Source organism: Pseudopipra pipra, chromosome 14 (assembly GCF_036250125.1).
Source record: "Pseudopipra pipra isolate bDixPip1 chromosome 14, bDixPip1.hap1, whole genome shotgun sequence".
NCBI lineage: Eukaryota > Metazoa > Chordata > Aves > Passeriformes > Pipridae > Pseudopipra > Pseudopipra pipra.
Window position 1 is genome coordinate 8,282,120 of NC_087562.1, and position 21,498 is coordinate 8,303,617.

At 52.1% G+C, this 21,498-nt stretch overlaps 1 protein-coding gene across 2 annotated transcripts in view; it reads right to left on the reverse strand.

The window, feature by feature from the left end:
* Window positions 1–21,498, reverse strand: part of ANKRD11 (ankyrin repeat domain containing 11) — a 137,330-nt gene that overhangs the window by 1,607 nt on the left and 114,225 nt on the right. For both annotated transcript variants that reach the window (XM_064671060.1, XM_064671061.1), the window contains exons 5-12: window positions 14,274–14,444; window positions 12,977–13,180; window positions 10,879–11,021; window positions 10,010–10,157; window positions 2,528–9,255; window positions 1,349–1,447; window positions 1,115–1,258; window positions 423–515 (exon numbers count right to left, since the gene is read on the reverse strand). In XM_064671060.1, coding sequence (XP_064527130.1) covers window positions 423–515; window positions 1,115–1,258; window positions 1,349–1,447; window positions 2,528–9,255; window positions 10,010–10,157; window positions 10,879–11,021; window positions 12,977–13,180; window positions 14,274–14,444 — 7,730 coding nt within the window. The remainder of the gene's footprint in view (window positions 1–422; window positions 516–1,114; window positions 1,259–1,348; window positions 1,448–2,527; window positions 9,256–10,009; window positions 10,158–10,878; window positions 11,022–12,976; window positions 13,181–14,273; window positions 14,445–21,498) is intronic.

A 21,498-nucleotide genomic window follows, 5' to 3' on the forward strand; every position in this document is an offset into this window, starting at 1 on the left:
CTCTCAGAGCTTTCTGGAATCACTGCCTGGGCTCCTGACACCCTGAAGCTCTCCACAGGTTTTGGGCTCACTGCAACACATGCTCCTGGCAAAGAGAAGCCCCTGAGGGTTCAACCGACTGGGAAAGCTCCAACCAGAGGCATGAGGGGGAATCCCAGCTGAATTCAGCCCCAAGCTGAACCTGCCTCCTCTCCCCATTTTTGGAACCAGCAGAGACCACTGTGCTCCCCAAATCCCTGCAGAGGCTCCCAGCGCTCTGCTGTGCCACACATGTGAGCATCCCCACCATGCAACCCTGCCCTGACCACCTCACAACACCCACTCTGTGCTGGAAACCACTAAGGCAGCTTCCAGGCTCCAGCCACAGCCGGGACCCTTCTAGAATGCCCCAGCCTGGAGCACGGGGCTCCCAGGGCTCTCACCTTCATCCGATCGTACTTGTCATCCACATCCTGCAGCCAGGAAATGAACTGTCGTGCGTTGAAACGGTCTCTGACCGATTTGTTTTCATCTCCCTAAGGAAAGGACAGCAAAAGGAATGACACGGGGGATTATTTTTGTACTTTAAGCAGTTACAGGTCTCACAGGCCACATTCAAACCCCTCCTGGGGCACACACTCCTCAGAAATGAGGTGCCTGCAGGGATGGAGGATGGAGCATGCTGCTTCCAGCTGCTCCTGAAGCCCTTTCCAAGGATTCAGCCTTGGGTGGGGATGCATATGCCTGTGTGCACACACTCCCTGTTTTAACTTGCTTTGCAGGGAATCTGCCCATGTCAGCCCATCACAGCACCTGCACCTCCCTGTCTCCTTCAACTCATGCCAAGATCACAGCAGCACAGACACTTGGCTGGGAAATGCTGAGGGATAAAACAAAGCTCCTGGATCAATACACAGGTCACTAATAAATCCCAGGACCCTGTCCCTACCCAGGATCCCTCCCGCAGTGTAGCAGTGTCATGGCTCTCTCCCCTTCCTTCCACAGGAAAAGACCCAGGGAGTAGTAAAATAAACCTTTCCAGTGTGTGAGAAGATCCTGATCAGGAAGAGCAAAGGGTCCTGAGACTCACTGATAAACTTCTGAGACACTTCTCCCCACCGAGACAGGCACTGACCTGATTTTCTAGAGGCATGTTGTACACCTCGGAGTCCAGCAGCATGGTGCAGGCACTGAAGGGCACGGCCTGGTTAGCGATGGTCCTCGCTGCCCGGCAGTGAACCCTCAGGATCTCCTGCTCGCAGGAGACGATGAGCTTCTCCTGAGGAAGAGTAAAGCAGTGAGCATGGCAGCCTCAGCCTCCCCAGCAGAGGAAATTTGGGCCCCGTTCCCCAGCTGAGTGCCCCCTTACCCGCTCTATGCTGTGCTGGAGCCGCAGCTTCCCCCGGACGGCCTCCTGCTGCTTGAAGAGCTCCTTGAGCGGCTCGGCGAGCGACGGCGGTGGGGCAATCTGTGGGCACAGGGTTAGAGCCAGAGAGTCAGAGCCAGGATCACTGCTGGGAGCACAGCCTGGGGTGCTTCCAGAACCCTGAAATGCACATTGGCCATGGACTTGGGGAGGGACACCCCATGGTCTGCCAAGGACAAGATCCCGCTGGTGCTCAGACCTCAGTGAGCATGAGACAGTAAGGCAAAAGGTGCCCAGTGATGGGAGGAGAGCTCAGCCTCCAGAACTAGAGCCTGAACCCCTCCACGTGCCTCAGGGCAGGTTGTGCAGGTGTCCAAGCGTGTCTGATTGTTGGAGAACCACCGCCAGGAGCAGTCTGGCCTGAGCCCTGGGATGGGAGCCTGTGTACCAATCTATCCTGCAACTTCTGGGGAGCAAGGTGTTCCTCTAGCACAGCCCCAGCTGCCAACAGAGAAGCAGGTTGGTCTAGGAAGTGTAGGAAGGAACAAGATGTGAACACAACGCCAGGGCCAACACCCCTGTGGCAGGAACTCACAGCCCGAGGTCCTTCGCCCTGTGCACAGCAGGGAACAGAACCTGGTGTGGCCAGTCACACTGACCCTACTCCATCCAGATCCAGATTTACTGCCTGCAGCACTAAGATTATTGATGCACTTGTATTAGTGAGGCCATTCATCAGCACAGCAGGGAAATGCTGGTCCCAGTGCCAAGTCAAATAGCAGAGTTTGGGAAAACGAAGGCAGGAGTTAAGAGCCATCCTTTTCCTCTGTTCCAGGTTCATTATCCTGTTACTACACTGCTGTAAAAGCAGCTTAACCTTCCAGCTTCAAATCCACTGGATTCATACAAACTTTGCTCTAAAGCCTGACCAAATCTCAGGTCCCTCAGCACAGCCCAAGGTCTTCCCGGCAAAAATGCAGCATCTCAGGGGCTGCATTTAACACACAGCCATGGACTTATCCAGGCTCAGGTTTGGTGTCATATTATAAAAACAGGTTAAAGCCACAGTTGGGACATGTAGGCATTGCAAGGGTGGTCACAGGGCATGGGGGAAAACTTAGCTGTGCCTTTTGCAGCGAGGGAGGGGACAGTCCCTGATGCTAAACAGAGAAGGTGACTCACCACTGGAATATGGAGCTTGCTTAGAGGTTTGCCATCCAACAGGTAGGAGCCTGTGTAGGTGACATACTCAGCGTAGCACTGTGGAGCTTGGGGAGTAATATAGCAGAGGATTTTCCGCTTCTCCTCGATCTTTTTCCTGATCTGGAGGTACTCGAAGTAGGGGTTGGACCTGTCACTGTGGTACGGTTCGATGTCATCCAGTTTTATCGCATCCACAATAGCTGCCAGTGTTTGCTGGATCATCTCCCTCGTCTGCTGGGTGGACGTGTTGATCTGCTGCTGCAGCTGCTGGTTGGAGCGCTGGAAGCGGCGCTTCCGCGGGTGCTGAGCCTGGGAATCTTCCTCCTCCGTGATGCGGCCTTTGGCACGTGTGACGGGTGCAGAGACGGGAGGAAATTCCTTCTCGGCTGAGGCGGCATTCTGCTTGTTTTGGTTGGCGAGCATCTGAGCCCGGTTCCTGGTAATCCGCTGAGGAATCTCTTCTATTTTGGGTGGTTTGGGAGCTTCTGCTACTGGTTTTTGTATTGGTTCCACAACTTCTGGTTGAGCGTTGCCCGGAGGTGTGTCTGCCTGGGATGATGGGGCCTGGCTCCCGCCACGGGCCGCAGCACCGTCCTGAGGAACGGTGCCCTCGCAGCTGGACACGGGCAGGGGACAGGGCTGGGAGCTGCTCTCTGCCACCCCACCAGCAGATGACAGCTCCTCGTGCACGGCCTCCACCTCTTTGCTCTCCACCTGTGCGGACTCTGACGGGGTCTGCTGGAAAACCTGAGTTTCCAAGTCCTCCGTTCCTTTCTCCTCAGCCACGTTCAGCACCTCTGAGGTGGTTTCCTGCGCAGCCACTTCTGGTTTCTGCTCCTCTGCTGGTGGCTCCGTGTCCACGGGCAGGGCAGCCGCTGCCTGGCTGGCCGGTGGCTCCTCCGGCTCGCCAGATGCTATCACGGACGCATTGGCTTTGATGATCCCAGTGCTCGGCTCTGAAGCTGCTGCTGGGCTTTCCTCCACCGCCTCTGCCTCGGTCATCTCTGTCTCCGCAACATCCTTAGGCTGGAGCGGCAGCTCTGGGAGTGAGAAGGGGCCAAGGTCCAAGTCATCCTCAGTGTTGGTGAAGGGATCGGGCCACGTCACTGCCTCCTCCGTATTTGCAGGTGCTGCGTTATTGTTTTCCAAATAGTTGTTTTCTGGTGCGGTGACAACTTCGGCCTGAGGTTCTGCTGGCACACACGGGGGCTCTGGAGGGATCTCTGGTGCTTCTTCTGGAAGAGGCTTGCAGTTATTGAAGAAGGTGTCTAACCTAGTAGGGGACATGTAAGGAGCCTGCTCTTCGGCATTCACTATCTCTCCAGGAACTGCTTCCTCAGCATCCTCCTTGACTTCCTCCAGCCGTGGTTCAGACACCGACAGAGGGTAAGATATGGGAGAAACGGGGTAGGAAGTCTCTGTGGGAATGAAGGCTACCGGTGCAGGATGAATCGGTTCTAGGGAACAGAGTGGAGGTTTAGGGGACTCGGAAAACCTCTGGGGAGATTTCATCAGAAGCTCAGAGCCCATGGACCAGGGCACAGGATGCTCTGTGGGGGTACTCATCAGGCTAGGGGGAATGGTGGTGTCCGGGTTTCGGGAAGGAGGGTTATCCCAGTCTATGTTGTTTTGTTCTGGCAGACCTGAACTGAAATGGTTTTCTTCGATGGGTGGTAGGTAGGTGGATTCTGGTGGCATGATGGAGGCGGTGGCTTGCTGCTCCTCCGTGGTATCCAAGGGCATGCCAAGGTCGGGGGGAAGAGCACTTTCCACCGAAGGAGCCAGCAACTCATCTCTGTGTGAAGGGGAGGACTTTGCTTGTAAACCAGAAAAAACACTTTCAGGCGACTGGGCGACCCCGCTGACAGCTCCTGGTGCACAGTGCAAAGCTTCCACTTTGGGTGAGGAAACTCCATAATCTGGGGAGTAATACCCAGGAGATAAACACTGGAACTTCTCGGCAGGAACAGAAGGAAGGGGAACTTTCTCCTCCATTAAATGCTGCACTGGAGAGTCATAATTTGATGTCGCCGGGACACTTTGCTGTCTGAAAAACTTATCTCCGACGCTGAATTCTTCTTCAGGCGCCCTTCTGATGTCCACCGAGATGGAACGATAGAGGTTTGTGGAGGGGATGGTACGAGTCGGGGTCTGACTCGGGTTCTCGGGGAGCCCACTGGGAACGTTGGTGTATCTGTCAAAGAAGGATGGGGAGCAGGCGTTCATGGACATGGTGGAGATGGGCAGTGAGTGCTGTGAGTCTGCGCACTCGAACATCAGGTCCGTGTAGTCCTCATTGCTGCATGACGGAGTCCTGGGCGTCTGCATCACCTCCTCATAGCTTGGGCAAGAGACAACGGATGCTGGGGTTGGGACGCCTGTCGGCCGGTTCTGATCTGGCCTGGGAGACGCCGGGAGGATCTCCTTCAGCTGAGGACCTGTGATCCAGTCCTTGGAGTCTGTCCCCACGGCAGGCTGTGCCTTGTTTTCTGGTGACAGTATAGGAGTCAGCGGACCCAACTCTTTGAGTTTCTTGTCCTTGAGCTGAGTATCCAGCGACAGCGGCTTCTTTGTGGACAGATCCAGACTCCTCTTGCGCACATCTTCTGAGCTCTTAAGCTTATCCTTTAACTTGGGGTCTCCGGACCTGTGCCGCATTTTCTCCATTTGCTTCATTCTCTCTTTGTGCCTTTTGTGGCGTTCCTCGATCTCCAGGTCTTTCTGGCTCAGCATCCTCTCAAAGCTGGTCATCATCAGATCACCATCTCCCAGAAGTTTCTCCCTTGGCCTGGCATCCTTCTTGCCACTGTCTTTGGAAATGGTTATTTTCTCATTCCCATTGCTTATTTTTATGGAGTCTGATTTGTCTTTGTCTTGGTTCTCCTTGAGCTTCTCCTTCAGTTTGGTTTCGCCGAATTTGAGGTTGTCCTCCTTGGATTTATCTTTAAAGGTGGTAACTTGAGGCCCATCCTTGTCTTTGAGCGTTGACTTCGGCTCATCTTTGTGATGTTTAAAGAAACCATCTGCATGTTTGTCTCTATGCTTTTCTTTTTCCTCCTTCCATTTTTCCTTGTGTTTATCCCGCTTCTTTTTCTCTTTAGCTGTGCTGATGGTGCTGGAACCATAAGTCTTTTCTTTTTCTGCCTTCTTTGACAACTCTCTTTCAGAATCATTTTTATCCTTCTTTTCAGAAAATAAGTAATCAATGCTCTTCTCTGGTTCCTCATCAGCCTCTGCTTTCATGTTGTAGGAAGAGCCAAAAGCCTCCCCATCCACAGAGAAATCTTTTTCGTAATGAGTGGAATCCTTTCTGCTGCTGGAGTCCTTGAATTCTTCTGTTTTTTCCTTTTTCTCTGTTTTCTCCTTCTTTGCTTTTTCCTTCTCGTGACTTTTCTTTGAGGAAGATGAGGAATGTCGATGTCTCTCCTTCTCCTTGAGTTTGTCCTGCAGGCAGGGTAAAGGGAGAGAGTCCTTAAACTTTTCTTCAGCAGCATCAGCAAGAGAAAGGTTTGAAGACTCAAAGAGGCTGGTCAGTCCTGGCTCTTGCCCTCTGTCTGTGAAGCTGTCAGAGGAGATCTCGCTGATCTTGTCATTGGAGTCATCCCTGTAGTCATTCAGAGCCTCCTCCTCCAGTTTCTCCAGCAGGCTCTTCTCTGACTCCCCTCCTTTTGAAGACTTCTTCTCTTTGGAATGCTCTTTATCCGGTTTCTCCTTATGTTTGCTTTTCACCTTGTCGTCACTGGTGTGTTTCTTTTCAACCTTTTCTGGGAGCTTTTGCTTGTTTTTCTTCTCCTGAGTGGAATCTATGGACATTCTGTCCTTCCTGTCCTTGTACTTCTCAGTGGAGTCTTTATCTTTCTTCTCTTTGTGTTTCTCAAAGGAACTCTTCTCCTTCTTCTCCTTTCCCCCTTCTGATGTTCCTTTGTCCTTCTTCTTCTCCTTGGACTCCTTATCCTTCTGCTTCTCTGAGTGCTGCCGGTCGGAGGAGTACTTGCGGTGCTTGTCGGGGTACAGCTCCTTCTCGGCAGCCGCATCGTCCTTGTCCTGCAGACTGTCCAGGCGATGCATTTCGCCCCCAGCAGAGTCGCTCACTTTGAACCCACTCAAGCTGTAATCATCCCTCTCGTCCTCGCTCTCATCCGTGAAGATGTCAGCGATGCTGTACCAGCTCTTCTCCTTGCCTTTCTTCTCATCCTTCTTCTCGGAGAAATCCTCACGATCCGTGGAGAAGTTTTTCTCTTTCTTCTCTTTCACTTGGTCGAAAGAACTCTTCCTCTCCTTATCTTTGCTGTGAAGATCTTTGTACTTCTCCTTAGTTTCTTTCTTCTCTTTGAAGCTCTTCTCTAGTTCTTTGTCCTTCAGAATTTTCTCCGGAACAACTTTTTCATTTTTCTCCTTGTCGCCTTCTTTGGACTTTTCCTTGTATTTTTCTGGCTTCACCTTTTCTTTTTTTTCTTTATCGGGAGCATCTTTTTTCTCCTTTTCCTTCCCAGAATGGTGCCTCTCCCAACTCTCCAGTGTTTTCCCACTGAATTCAGGGTCAGACTTATCCTTGAAGAACGTTTCACAGCCATAGTCTTTGAAGTCGTCTCGATAGGGCTCCTCCTGCTTTGTCTTGGGATCTTTTCGCTCTTTGGAGCCATCAGAGGAATCTTTTCTGTCTTTGTTGGTTTCACCTGTATCTTTCTCTTTCCTCTCCTTGACAGTCTCTACAGAATCCTTCCTTTTCTTATCCTTTTCTGGCAAATAACTGGGAGTAACTTTGTGTCTGTCTGTTTGGTCCTTTTTCTTCTCGGAGCTTTTCTCCACATAGTCCCTCTCCTTTTTCTTTAGGAAAGTGTCCTTTTCGTTCCGCTTCTCGTTGTATTCCTTCTTCTCCTTTGTTTTATTTTCCTTTTTCTTGTCTTTAATTTCCTCTTTCACGGGTTCTATGATTAGTTTTGCCACGGTGTCATTTTTAATCTCCCTGAAATCTGTTACTGGAGAATCCCAGCTGTCTTCACCCTTGAAATCAAAGGATGAATCAGAGGACAAGTCCGAAAACCACCTCTCCTGCTGATCATCTGAAAGGCTGAACTTCGTGTCCTCGCTTTCAGCAAATTGGGTTTTGTTATTAAACTCATCAAACCCAGACTCATCCCTGTAAAGTTTTTCTTTTTTGCATTTTTCTTTCTCCTCCTTGAAGGATTTTTCTTTCTCTAGTTTAGAAACCTTCTCCTCCTTCAGCTCATTCTTTTTCTCAGATTTGGACTGCTTGTCCTTTGACTTCTTCTTTCTGTCCTCTTTGTGTATTCTTGGCTTCTCCTCCTTGGGAGATTTCTCCTTGACAGGTTTCTCTTTTTCTGATTTACTCAATCCTTCTCTGAAGGATTTGCTCAGGTCTTTACTACCATCTTTGATTTTTCTTAATGATTTCTCCTCTTTTGAGGATTTTCCAGTCTCATCTTTAAACAACCACTCCTTCTCCTCCACTTTACCTTTGGGGAGCTTTTCCTCCTTCTTACCATGTTCCCGCTCATGCTTTAACACTTTCAACTTGTTTTCGACTGGATTTTCTGTCTCTACTATCAAGCCTTTCTCAGGCTTTTGTTTAGAGTCCTCAAACTCAAAAGAAAATGTTTTGATTATTTTAATGTCTTGGCTGATGGGACACTGTCCCTTCTCCTTGTTTTTATGTTTGTGTTTTGTTTTATGCTTTTTAACAACCTTCCCCTCCTTGTCCAGCTTTGGAATTGCTCCATCCACATTGCTATGGAATGAATTCTTTTTCTCAGAAACAGCGTTGTGGGGGGTGTTTTTCTTTTTGTGCTCTGGTTTCTTCCTGACTGGCTTTAGTGACTCTAAGCTCGAGTCCTCGGACGAATAGTCTGACTCGCTTGTCAGCCTCGTCCTGGTGGAGTCCGATAAGGAACTGACATCTGACCAAGCTGGAGAAGATATGGTTTTCCAATTGTCCGTCCTCCAGTGCTTGGAGTGCTGTTCTGTAAGACTGGGATTATGTTTCTGGGATGCTAAACTCCCATGAGAAGAGGTTGATGAGGCAGACAGAGAGTTAAACAAGGAGGATTCCTTTAGCACTAGCCTCGAGTCCTTTACACAGCTAGAGCTCTGGAGAGAGTCTCTATCATCCTCCTCACTCTCCACGTTTTCACTCTCTGATTCAGAGGAACAAAACTTGTCATTTTTTTTGCCAAACCGAACCTCTTTGCTTTTCGTCTCCTTCTTCCGTTTCTTTTTTACTTTGCTTTTCTCCTTCGGTGCCTTGGTGCTGGTGGGCTCCCGGATCTTGCTGCTGGGCAAGATCGAGTGGGTCGAAAGGCGCAGCTTCTCCCCCGTCCCCACGGCCACGCTGGTCTCCTCCTCGTCCGAGCTGTCCGACAGGATGCGGTGGGCAGCTTTCTTTGGTGTAATTGTGTTATTTTTAGTATAAGTTTTCACTTCCATTTTGGGTATGGAAATGAAACTGTTTGCTTTAGTCTCTTTCCTGTAATCCTTTTTCAGCAAATGTTTGTCATCGACCGGCGGGACCCGGTCCTGTTCATCGTCCTCATCGAATTCATACTCGTCCTTCACTGGCGTGATGGTTTTAGGCGGCTCCTGGGCCTTGGGCTTGTGCTTCAAACCCTTCTCAAACTCTGAGTCTGTGTTATTGCCATCAACGGAGCTGGAGGGAGCAAAGGAAGGGGCATCCTCCTCTTCTGAGGTCTCTGCAGAGAGAGAACAGCGTGTTAAAGGTTGTGAGAGGCTTTGGGGTCTATGACAGACATGAACCACTAAGAACAATCCTGGTACCCTTTGGCCTCACTCAGACTTTGCCAGGTTGGCAGCCAACAGCTTGGAATGCCGGGTTGGGATATGTTTTAGGAAAGAACAGCCATCCTGGCTCCAACCTGCATGGCGTGCTCCTCAAAACAACAGCCTGAGTGTATCACGAGAACTTTGTAACAGGTTTATGGCTGCACACAGCATAGGTCAAGGCTCCCCATAAGACTGGGAACTCTAGCTCTAATTAAAACCTGCAGTGTGTCCCACAACAGTGGCATTGGTGGGACAGGCTCTAGCAAGGACAGACTGGGAGCAGAACCTGAAGCACCAGTGCTGGGACAGCCAAGGGATGGGAACACATGGCGGACACGCAAACGTCCTCCTCTCCGCGGAAATTACCCATGTCTTAAAGGTAAGACATCCATTTACCTGCAATTGGCTTCCAATCCTGCATCTTGATTGTCCCAGGGAAGGGATCTCAACGTTGGCTCTTAGGGCAAACAGCTCCCGGAGCTAAAGCTGCTGGTTATGTTGTCTGAATTTGGGTTACAGCTACAGGTGGGCTCCTGACCGCGGCAGCAGCGTGTGGATATTCTGACAAGAATCTAAACTTCACTGTCCTCTAATGTCTCTGCACTAACAGACAGCTGCAGGCCACAAACATCACTGCCCCGGCCCCAGACAGGTCAGTCTCACCTGTTGAGCTCTCCTCGCTGGAGGGGTACGTGGTCTTCCCCAGGAGCAGATTCACCATGGTGGGAGAATTCGCTACTTTTAAAGGTGTCTCGCCCTTCCTGTTGCTTTGATGAGGATTCCCTCCATAATGTAACAACAATTTCACCACCTGAAAAGAGAAACTGAGGCTTGAAGATGCTCATGATGTTTTGATTCCAGGTATTTTGTAGAACTTTCATACAAAACTATAAGGGGAATGTCCTCAGGACATGCCTCATGGTACTAACAGTCAGCAATTAAAAAGGAGACAAAATCCAGCAACATTCCCAGGGAAGCAGTGGACTCATCATCCCTGGAAGTACAAAAAACACGTAGATGTGGTGTTTAAGGACATTTAAGGACATGGTTTAGTGGTGGGGTGTGGCAGAATTGGGTTAATGGCTGGACTCGATGATCTTGGAGGTCTTTTCCAACCTTAATGGTTCTGTGATTCTAAGAACCAACCTGGGCAGGAAAGAAGGGTGAAGAACAAGACACAAGGCCATGTTCCCTTCCCAATTCCTGAAGAAGAATGAATTATCTTGTGTGCAGAGGAACACCAAGTAAAACACAAAACAGCTCTGGGGCAAGGAAATACACAGAATCATTGCGTTAGAAGGGACTTTTAAGAACACCTTATTCCATCCCCTGCCATGGGCAGGGATGCCTTCCACTAGACCGGGTTGCTCCAAGCCCCATCCAGCCTGGCCTTGAACACTAATTCCTGCCCACTAAACAGCAAATGAGAATTAAATAACCAGAATCCCCGTGTTTTCACAGTTGGCTGCACAAAGCACAAGTTTACAAAAGAGTCCTTAAAAGCCCAGCAATTAAATCCAGCAACCCCCAACCTTGAAGTGTCCGTTGTTGGCTGCGTCGTGCAGGGGGGTGTCGTCGTCCAGCCCCTTGGTGTTGACCTCAGCGCCCGCCGCGAGCAACTGCTTCGCCACGTCGTAGTAGCCCCGGTTACACGCCTCGTGCAGCGCCGTCCAGCCTGCAGGGAAAGGGGCACTCAGCACACAACAGCACCTTCACGGAGATGCACAGACTGGGAGAGTCACCCCCAGGCACAGAGGCTGCAGCTACCACTGTGGAAAGGGGGGTGTTGCTCTGATGGCCAAGTTGGCTGTGTTTGTCCGGATGCCCATGAAGGAAGGAACCTGCAGCTCTGCCCTGCTACTCCAGCCAGGCACTCATAGAATCAATCCCATGTTTCCCTCTGGTCACACCATGTGCTACAGGCAGAGCATCTGCTGCAGCGGACACGGCCCCAGGAGATGGAAAGGGAAAGTTTTATGTGAGAAATGAAGAGAATTGCTGCTGTTACGTGAAAGACAGGTCTGAAATCCTTTCCTCTTTGTAGAATCATGGAATGGTTTTGGTTGGGAGGAATCACAGCCATGGGTAGGAACACCTTCCGCTATCCCAGGTTGCTCCAAGCCCTGTTCAACCTGGCCCTGAACACTTCCAGGGATGGGGCAGCCACAGTTTCTCTGGGCAACCTGTGCCAGGGCCTCACCACCCTCACAGGGAAGGATTTCTTCCCAATATCCCATCTAACTCTGCACTCCTTCAGCTTAAGGCCATTCACCCTTCTCCTGGCACCACATGTCCTTGTGAAAAGTCCCTCTCCAGCCTTCTTTTAAGCACTGTTTAAGGTTTGGCTTTAGGTTCCAACTCCTCTGTAAGGGAAACACTGGTGCCCAGACTGGGCCTGAGCTCTGAACTGCAGACAAGGATCTGAAACTGGCCCCACACAGCCCTCACAAATATTTTCTGTGCTCTCCAAGCACACAGCCAGGCCTGAACACCAGCTCGGGGGGGAACCAAACAGCAAATCTCAACAGTAACAGCGGCTTCAGTTCTCCAACAAACCTCTGAAGAGCACAGAACAAAATATTTTATCGTGTTCAAACAGATTATTTTTAAGCAGAGCCTGTTTTGAAGTTTCCCAGCGCAGCTGCTCCGGTGTTTTGCTGATAGCGCCGTGGGAGCGCGTTCCGTTACCTTCACTTGGAGCCTTCGGAAGGGGCACCTGTGCCCAGAATTAATCACAACTGATACTTCAGTCTGGCACTCAGATTAATCATATGGGAGGAGGAACAGCCATATCTATTTATAGCCCCAAAATCGTGCAAAGAGAACAGCAAAGAGCAAAGTCAAGTTCCTGGACGTGCTGAAGAAAGGCTGATCCAGTCCCACCATCAGCACGGGGGTGCTTGAACAGCACCTTCACCATCATCTCATTGCTGCCTTCTCCCTGCAGGACTTGGGGTTGTTCCCATGTCATCCCACCACCCTAAGCAGGAGCTTGGCAGCACTGCTGAGGAGGAGGAGGCAGAGGTGGTTCTACCAGGCTCAGGACAGTCACCACCTCCACTAATTCCAGTGCCTGGTGGGATCTGACCTTGCCCTTCACATTCACTCTCCATTAGCAGCACCCCCACATTCAGTCCTTAAAAGCAACTCTCAGAAACCTGCAGGCATTGAGCCCCCAACTCCAGAGCGATGACTTCACAAACCCACTCTTAGCAATGTATCTGTGCACATAATTTCTTCTATTTTAAGAAAAAGAAAGAGCTAAGCCAGCACATCTCCCTTTGCAAATCTCCCTCCAGACCTCCAAGACAGCACCTACGTGGAATGGCAAAGGAAATGGACCGGAAGGGCCTGTACACAGTTTCAGTGTATGGAGCCAGGGCAGCCCCAGGGATTGCTCTGGATCCTGCCCAGACAGGAGTTTTTTGTGTGGTTTTTTGTTGTTTGGTTGTTTTTTAAAGAGCAACAAGACTTTCCTCCCCAAAGAGAGAAATCACTATTTTTGGCTAATCCCCTCTTTCCAAGGAGCAACCTCATGTTATAAACAAGCTACTTTGTGTGGTGGGAGCCATTCTGAGAGACGGAACACGCAACCAGGTGGGAAGAGGTTGGGATTCCCAGGCTGGTTACCTGCGAAGTCCTTCACATTGACATCTGCACCCTCGATGATGAGCTCCTTGATGCGCCGGGCATCTCCTCGGATGGCGGCGCGATGCAGCCGAGTCTCTCCTCGCTCATTTCTCTTATTTACTTTATCTTTGGTTTTGGAGGCAGAGTTGGGAGTTCCCTTCTGACAAACTGTAGACTGAGAGGGATGCTTTGGTGTTGTGTCAACTGCAGGGAGAGAAGCAGAGTCAGGAACTGCAATTCCAAAAAATTCCTAAACCTTTAGAGGGAGCTCATGCATCGTGCTTCATCTCTTTCCTAAATATTCCCCACATGGCAGTGAGAGGCAACCCAGCCTCCGAAGTGGATGTGAACAGAGCAGCCTGTGTGTGTCCGACGGAGATGGGAATCACGGGCTGCCAGAGCCCACTGGAGTCCTGGCAAACACTGTGGACAATCCCGTGATTCGGGAGCAACAATGAAGCTCCTTACCCTCAAACCTCAATTCCCAAGGGAAGCGGCCTTTTACCAAGCACATGTGAGGTCTGATGGCCTTGGGAGGAGACTGTGCATTTCCTGGGAGAACACTGGAATGCAGTGAACACTCCACAGTTTTTTTCCTTTTAGTTTTCCCAAATACCAGCAACATCAGCAGCGAGATTGGTTAAGAACAACAAAATACGTGGCTAAAAGCTGCGATGTTGTGTGTAGGATGCAGATGTGACACAGTCCTCCAAAAACCCTGGGGGGGGTCATGTTTGCAACAGATAAAAATTACCAAAATACAAAATCCGTGGTAAACACATTCCAGCTGCTCCGCATCTCGAGTTACAGCTGCAATGGTTACATGTCTTATCCCCCTCCACAAGAGGAAACATTAAAAAACATACAGAGGATGATGTTTTGTCTTTATTCACAATCCTCTTTACTGAGATAGCTGAGAGGCCAGTGGGAAACAGGGAGCTGATGTGGAGGAGGTTCCTATGGAATGAAAACTCTAGTTGAGCAGCCAGGGCAGGCTCAGTAGTGGCCTGGATTCAGCTCGTGGGACACTTGCTGCTACTGCCTGACACTGGCAGGAAGGGCAATCATAGCCACGTGCAAATCCCAGTGACACCATGGCTGGAGTCACTTGCAGAGCCCTGTGGGATGGGTGAGACCCCACACAGCAGCAAACCAGCCCCCTTGGACCATGCTGGAGGTGGCAGCTCAGTCACCTGAACCTCCTGGTGGCGCCAGGAACTGGAAAGACATGGCATTTGGGATGCAGGTCCCACCTGCCCACTCACACCTCAGAGCAAACCCCTCCTCCAGGTCTCACCTGGGCTGTTTGCAGACTCTTCTGCTGTCATCTGCATGAGGAGAGCGACTTGCTGGCGCTCGGAGAGCGGGTACCCTGCCCGGATCCCCGAGAGGCCCATGCCGAAGAGCAAGCCAGGCTTCCTGGTGGCGGGCTCCTTTTTAATCCTCTTCCGCTCAGGACCCTGCTTCTCTGTGGGACAAGGACACAGGAACACAAGCCATGAATGTCACTGGGACTGAAAACCACATCCCACATCTCACAAACCAAAAAGACAGCAGTGAAGGTTGGTGAAGGATGTTCCTGTGGTGAAGGATGGACCCCTGAAATGGGAGCACCGGTACCTGGAGCAGCCACCCAGGCTCACACTGCTGCAGGTGGAGCTGGGACATGCTCCACTCCTGCTCCTCCAACAGCCTCCAGTTCTCCCTCCACCATCAAAGAGCAGCACAGGAAGAAGGAAGTGGGTCCTCTGAGGCCTCTGACAGTGCTATGCTTCTTATCTTGCTTTAAGAGCCTCCATCCCATGCCATGGTGCTTGGAGGAGCCTACACAGCCTGACACCAACACAGTATGGACTCAACTGGAGGTATCCAACAGCATCAACAAGGAGTGCTGGCAAGGCACAGGCTGACAGCTCGGAAACCTGGTCATCACCCCCCCCCGCCCCATCATCATCATCATCATCAAACCAAGGAGCCAGCAGCCAAACGGGTGTAGGGAGCACCAGGCTGGTCCTCTTCTCCCAGAGTGGCTGCTCCCACCTGGCACAGAGCACCCACCTGCCATCAGGTCTTCTGCAACTCTCTAAAAAATCCCAAGCAAACAGGAATAGAGGGGATGAAGAAATCCCAGAGGAAGTGCCTGGCTTGTCATACCCAAATTCCAGCCTGACACTCAGTCTCCTAAGTCATCCAGGTGCAAAGGCAGCTCCTGCTGAGGGACCAAACGCAACTGCCACAAACATCAGGATTTGTCAAATCCTGCTGCACCATCTCCAGTGGGTCCAAAGAGCCAGAGCCATGCCAGAGTCACATGACCATGGAATGGTTTGGTTGAAAGGGACATTAAAACTCATCTTGTTCCACCCCCAGTATGGCAGGGACACCTTCCATGAGACCAGATTGCTCCAAGCCCCATCCAACCTGGCCTTGGACACTTCCAGGAATGGGGCAGCCACAGCTTCTCTGGGCAACCTGTGCCAGGGCCTCACCAGCCTCATTGGAATAAAAAGTAACAATCTTGCAGCCCCAGCTCTGCTCATCCAACCCCCTTTGCCATTTGCCAGACTCGATGTGGGTCACGGGCACGCGGTCACTGGGACGGAGCCTGTTGTGCCTGGGTGCAAAGTCCAGTGGGTCAGGTGGAACCGCCAGCGGACGGGGTCACGCTCGGCCACCAGACTCTGCACCACAGCACAGGTTTCCTCCTTCACCCACCAAACTACAGTGGAGTAAAAGTCTCCAGCAGACGAGGGCAGCAGCGTGTGGGGATGCCTGCACTGCTTCAGCTCTGTTCCTGCCGCTCCAGCTCCTGCACTCCCGCGGCTGGGGCACAGGCAGTTCCAGAAGCCTCCTCCCTGCACCATGTGCAGAGCTGCCATCCCCTGCTGCTCAGATCTCACCTGGAGCAGGTGATTTCCATCAATCCCTGCTCCCGGGATCCTGTACATTTTAAAAAATAATGACTGTCCCAGGGAATCTCTCAATCAGAGAGCATGGCCACCCCTCTCCAAACCCCTCTTCTTACTGCCCGGGAAGCTGTGGCTGCCCCATCCCTGGAATTGTTCAAGGTCAGGTTGGAAGGGGCTTGGAGCAACCTGGTCTAGTGGAAGGTGTCCCTGCCCATAGCAGGAGGATGAGCTTTAAGGTTCCTTCCCACCCAAACCATTCCATGGTTCTATGAAATACAAGCCCTGGAAACACGTCTGCATTGAAGGAGAATCCCAGTCTACTCTTCTGAAGCCACATTTTGGTCATTCTGGCAGCTGTAACAGAGCTGGAAGATGAAATCAGATCACAGGAAAGTGGGCAGTTTTTTAATGGCTTAAAATAAAATTAAACCCAGTACGCTTACGGGAAGAAAACAACTTCACCCAGACAATTCCAGAAGCCACATTGCTGCACGGTGTGTCCTGCCAGGCACACTCAGCCTGAGCACAAGGACATCTGACCCATGTGTGCAGCACCTCTCTGCTCTTTCTAAGGCTCCGAGTTGCTGCTCCAAGCTGCTTAAATCCTGCTCTGCCAGGCCTGGCTTCTCCTCAGCCTTTGTCACCTCCAGCCCTGCCCCAAAGCCAGGCATGGAGGTGCTTCAGGGGTCACACCTTGCAAGGCTGGTGCCACCAGGCAGTGTCCCTGAAGTACACGACTCCCAGAGCTGTACGTGGCAGAGGGCTGCTCCCTCAACTGGGAGCACAATTCCTTCCACAATTAGAATAGGAACATTTTCATTAATATCCCTCGGCTGCTGCAGGTTGTCAGCACGAGCTTGGGATTTGCAAAAATTGATTATTGAGTTCAACCGAAACCCCTTAAACTCCTATTCATTCTGCAGTTGCACAAATTTCCTCCTCCACAGAACATTTAACATTAAGAAGCATGTGATCAACAAGATAAAAATAAATTGGAAAGCGACTGCTGTGTTCTCACTTGCTGTGGTGAGGCAGCGAGGGCTGGTGGAGGCAGCCGAGGACTCGGGCTCGTGCTTCCCGGTGGGAAGGGTTCAAGGCCAGGTTGGATGGGGCTTGGAGCAACCTGGTGTAATGGCTTACCCTTAAGTGTGGGTCATCACACCTGGTCTAGTGGAAGGTGTCCCTGCCCATGGTAGGGGGTGGAACGAGATGAGCTTGAAGGTCCCTTCCAACCCAAACTATTCCAGGATTCTGGCATTCTATGGCTCCCAGTGTGGGCAGTGCGGCAGTCCTGGATCCCTACGTGGCACAACCCTCCGGCCACAGAAGCAAGACCCATAAGTGGGTCTGAAACATGAGGAGGAGGATGGAGACAGAGCTGCTCCCAGCATCCCGGACAGAGCTGCTTCCCATCCTCATCCTCAGCAGTCAGGGTCCTGCCTGGTCCCTGGCTGGATCCCCCGGCCCTGGCTGGTCCCAGGCTCACAGAGTTGCACGTGGGTCTTATTTCAGCCCAGATTTTACTCAGAATCGGCTTTTCAGCAGATTTAAAGGTGCCCCTGCACAGAGATCTCCACTCAATGGCTCCGTGTCCCGGCAGTTCCCACAGGCTGCTCCTTCTCCTCTAATTAAACGCATTTCTGGAACAGCTTGCAGGAAGATGGAGTGAATGGAGAGAAACTCACAGTGGGTAAATACCTCAAGCAGACAGAATAAAGCCTATTTCACACTCAAACCCCTTCAATAAGCACAGACCCCCAAGGTATGAGGGGGTGAGCAGACAAGGAGCCCCCAGTGCCCATTGGCAGAGGCTGGACTGTGCACATGGATTCCAGTGGAAGACCACGGCAGCCCACGGATGCTCTGTGAGCCTGGGATGAGCCACACCTCCATGCAGCTATTTTTAAAGCAGCTCGTTTGCTGCTTCAGCCCTTCTGCAAACCTCCTGAGCACAGCCTCAGCCCTGGTTTTATTCGGGGATCCTGCTTGGCTCTTCCCTCACGCTGACGCCAGCAGGAACCGCGTGCACAGGCTTAAAGGGGAAAGCAGGTTCTGAGCAGAGCTGCCAAGCCCAGCCAGGAACTGCTCCTGCCTTTCATCACACGGAGCCTGAGAGGCTGCAAAGGCAGAACAGGAGCAGATTCCCAGGACAAATGGGTCTGAGCATTTCCCTGAGGGTGGTTCTCATGCCCAAACGAGACTCGGGGCAGTGCTGCAACAGGGAGCACAAATCCGGGGCTGCTGGAAGTCCATCGGCAGCTCCATAGGGTCCCAGGGCAGCTTGAGAGGGATTCAGTGCTGCTAGGTTGGCTCTGTGTGCAGGGCAGACACAGGCTGAACCCTGGCCCTATCCAAAACGGAGAGAATCAGGGAAGGAAGGAGAACAGGGTGATGACTGAAAACCTCTCCAAGGTTTCTTGAGCCTGTGCTATGAGATACCGGCAGGTCGTGGGGATGTCGGAGCCGCATGGCTCCTCATTCCCCACACATGCAGAGAACCCTGTAATGCAAAAATCATCTGCTTCCACTGCTCTGACATGACAACACATGCATGGAAGGTGGAACCCTGAGGAAAAATACCATTTCCAAACCAGCAGCTCACGTCGAACATCTCTGGCATGGAGACACCAAGTGCCGGCTCACTGGCAAACAGGGATTTTCAACAGTTTCCGTGCCGAGCAAGCAAACAACCAGGAGATCAATAAGAATAAATTAGAGGAGCACAGACAGCAACAGAGACTGCACTGCACCCCTGAGACCACGCGGGCTCTGCTCCCCCCAGCCCGGCCCAGCCTGCGTAAGAGTGACTCATTCCTGCTGCAGAACTTGGAGGGCATAAAACGTTTTGGAGTGTGTTGGCTCAAGGCAGGGAAGAGCAGGTCTGGCCCAGCACCGTGGCCTGAGGATACACTCACAGGGCACCTGCAATGTGGGCCAGTGACTCAGGAGTAGAAAGGTTGACAGCAGCATGGTCCCACCATATCCCAACGCTCCATGGAACCCCAGAATTGAAGGACATGCAGGCTGGGGTTGCTGAGGGGAAGGCTGGAGGTGGCAGAGAGCCCAGCAGCAGTGGTGTGGAATGGGAAGCAGCACCATGGCACAGGTGGATAAACAAGAGAGGGAAGCAGGACAGGCCAGGAGAACACGCAGTGGTGAAGAGCTCAGTGAGGAGGGCGAGTCTCTGCATGGAGACTCCTGGAATGCAGAGGAACACAGCTTGGGCTAGGGGGCTGCACCCCAGGGCTGGTGCTGGGGGGGCACCTTGGCACCAGGAGGTCATGGACATGCTGATGGACTGGGGGGCAGAGCCAGGAGGTGATCTGGTTTATCAAACAGGTGCCAAAAAGGAAACCAATGAGCAAAATGAGAAGAAAAGCAGGGTCTGCCTTGGCGGAAGAGTAGGGAAGGCACCCTGAGCCACTCCTGTACAGCAGGAAGCTGGTTCCTAACCTGAAAGATGGAGGTCCGAAGCCAGAGCCTCATCCTGCACTCCTGAAGGATGGCAGAGACCTTGGCTCTGAGGCAGGAACAGAGAGAGGTGCTGGCAGGAGGAACAAGCCCCTTTATAACCACATCAGGTCACTGTGTGGAGCTGAGTCCACCATCCCCACTGCTCAGCCTGGCTCCTCAGGGAGCTCCCCACTGGCTGCAGTGTTTTAAAACGTAATTGGTCTGGAGAGGTTTAATGCTGTGATCCAAATCCAGGTGTTCTCCCTACACCTGTAGGCCAGACCCCACAGTTGTGCCTAAATGTATAAAAGCAGCTCCTCCCTAGTGGCCACTGGCTCCCAAACTGCTGCAAGAGGAGCCCAGAGGCTTCATCAGAAACAATAATCTCCATGTTAAACAAGAATAACTCTGAGAGAGACCAATTTTCAGGTTCAAACTGTTCATTTCCCACGAAATAGAAAGAACTGGAAGAGGGAGGACGGGGGAGGAAGGCTATGGACAGCCCTCCCCCTCCTGGAGCCAGGGCCAGGACACTCTGCAGACAGCGCTGATAAAAGCTCTTGTATTAAGGAAAAAGCCATCATTGATAGATTTTTGGTTCACAGAGACACAGCACACTGCAACCTCTCCCTCTGCATGTTAAGGAGGTGACGAGGGGGGAGGAGGGAGATTTATGGCAGCTCCCATCATAAAACGACCTGGTTTTCTGCGCAGCCCTTCCCAGATGGCTGCTGCACACGGGGAGTTTCTCAGGGTGATCTGAAGGCTGGTGTGTGCCAGGCTCTCCACACTGTACCGGCATTATGGAGCCCAGCTAGGAAAGGAGAAGCTCTGACATTCACTCTCTCCCTGTTGCTAGGTGAGAACAGTTCCTCGACTATTTTAGTTAAAGGATTGAAATTACACAAGCAAAGAAAGCCCCGATGCAGTGCAGCCCCTCAGAGCCCCCAGCTGCAAACACCGGAGCACAGCCAGCACAGGGAACGGCACAAATAACACTTTGGGATGCAGATGCCTTTTTTAATAAGCCAGCAATTTGCTTCTCACGGATTCCCTTGCCAGCCTTCCCAACTTGGGACTAACGAGCCCGTTCTCAAACACTTGCAGGCATTAGGCAGCAGCCGGCTCTGGGAAAGGATGGTTTGGGTCAGCTGATTCATCAAGCATTTTCTAACCTACTAATTAGCGTCACGTAACAACCTCAGGGGATTAGAGAGGAGTTTGAAGTTCCAAGGCCAGCTCCTGCCAACCATACTCACAACTGGCCCTCGTCCATCCAGCACCTCCTGGGCCACAAGCCCCCAGCTCAGCCCTGGGCTCCCAGAGAGACCTCGGAGCCAGGGAAGGTCGGTGTGGACAGAGCAGCTCAGAGGGCCGGTGGGGGTTTGTCTCTCCCTTCTTTTCCTGAAAACACCCAGGGAGGGAGCTGGACATACAGGGAGGGAGCTGGGCACCCAGAGAAAGAGCTGACACTCAGGAGGGGAGCTGGGCACACAGGGAGGGGGCAGGGCACCTATCACTGCTGCAGACCACCAGCTTTGCCCAGCCTTGCTCAGGCCTTCCCAGCTCCCAAGGAGAGCTGTCGGAAGCCAAAATTAACTCGGTGTAATCAGAGATTTGTACTGAGCCCCAGCTCTCCCTGCTGATGACTAAAGGCCTGGAAACCACAGCTGCACCTCGAGCCAAGGGACTCAAGTGACAGCAGGACATCCAGCTGAGGAAAGCATCCGCAGGAGGAGTGGGCATAAGGAATTCTGCACTCGGCGCATCTCACAGCTGCTCCCCAAGCAGCGTTACCTGTCCCACTCTGCATTAAGGGACCTGTTGGTGCGAATCCGTCCCCTCGGGAGCCCGGGGGAGGTGGGGAGCGCCGGCCCCACGCCGGCAGTCTGGTGCCGTTGAGTCAGCCCATGACTCAGCCGTGGCTCAGCGCCGGCACCGCTGCGCCAGCCGCCCGTGCCCATCTCTCCCACCACCTCCCCACAGGTGCCTTCCCAGCAGGACTGCCCTCTCTCCCTGCTGTCCGCTCTCTGTGTGCTTCTAATACCACAATTATCAAATATTAATTTATTTTAAAGCCTGAACCCCCCTTGGTGCAGCACAGGGATGAGGAGCTGCAGGAAACCTCCCAAGCTGCTGGAATTGCTGGGAGAAGAGCTG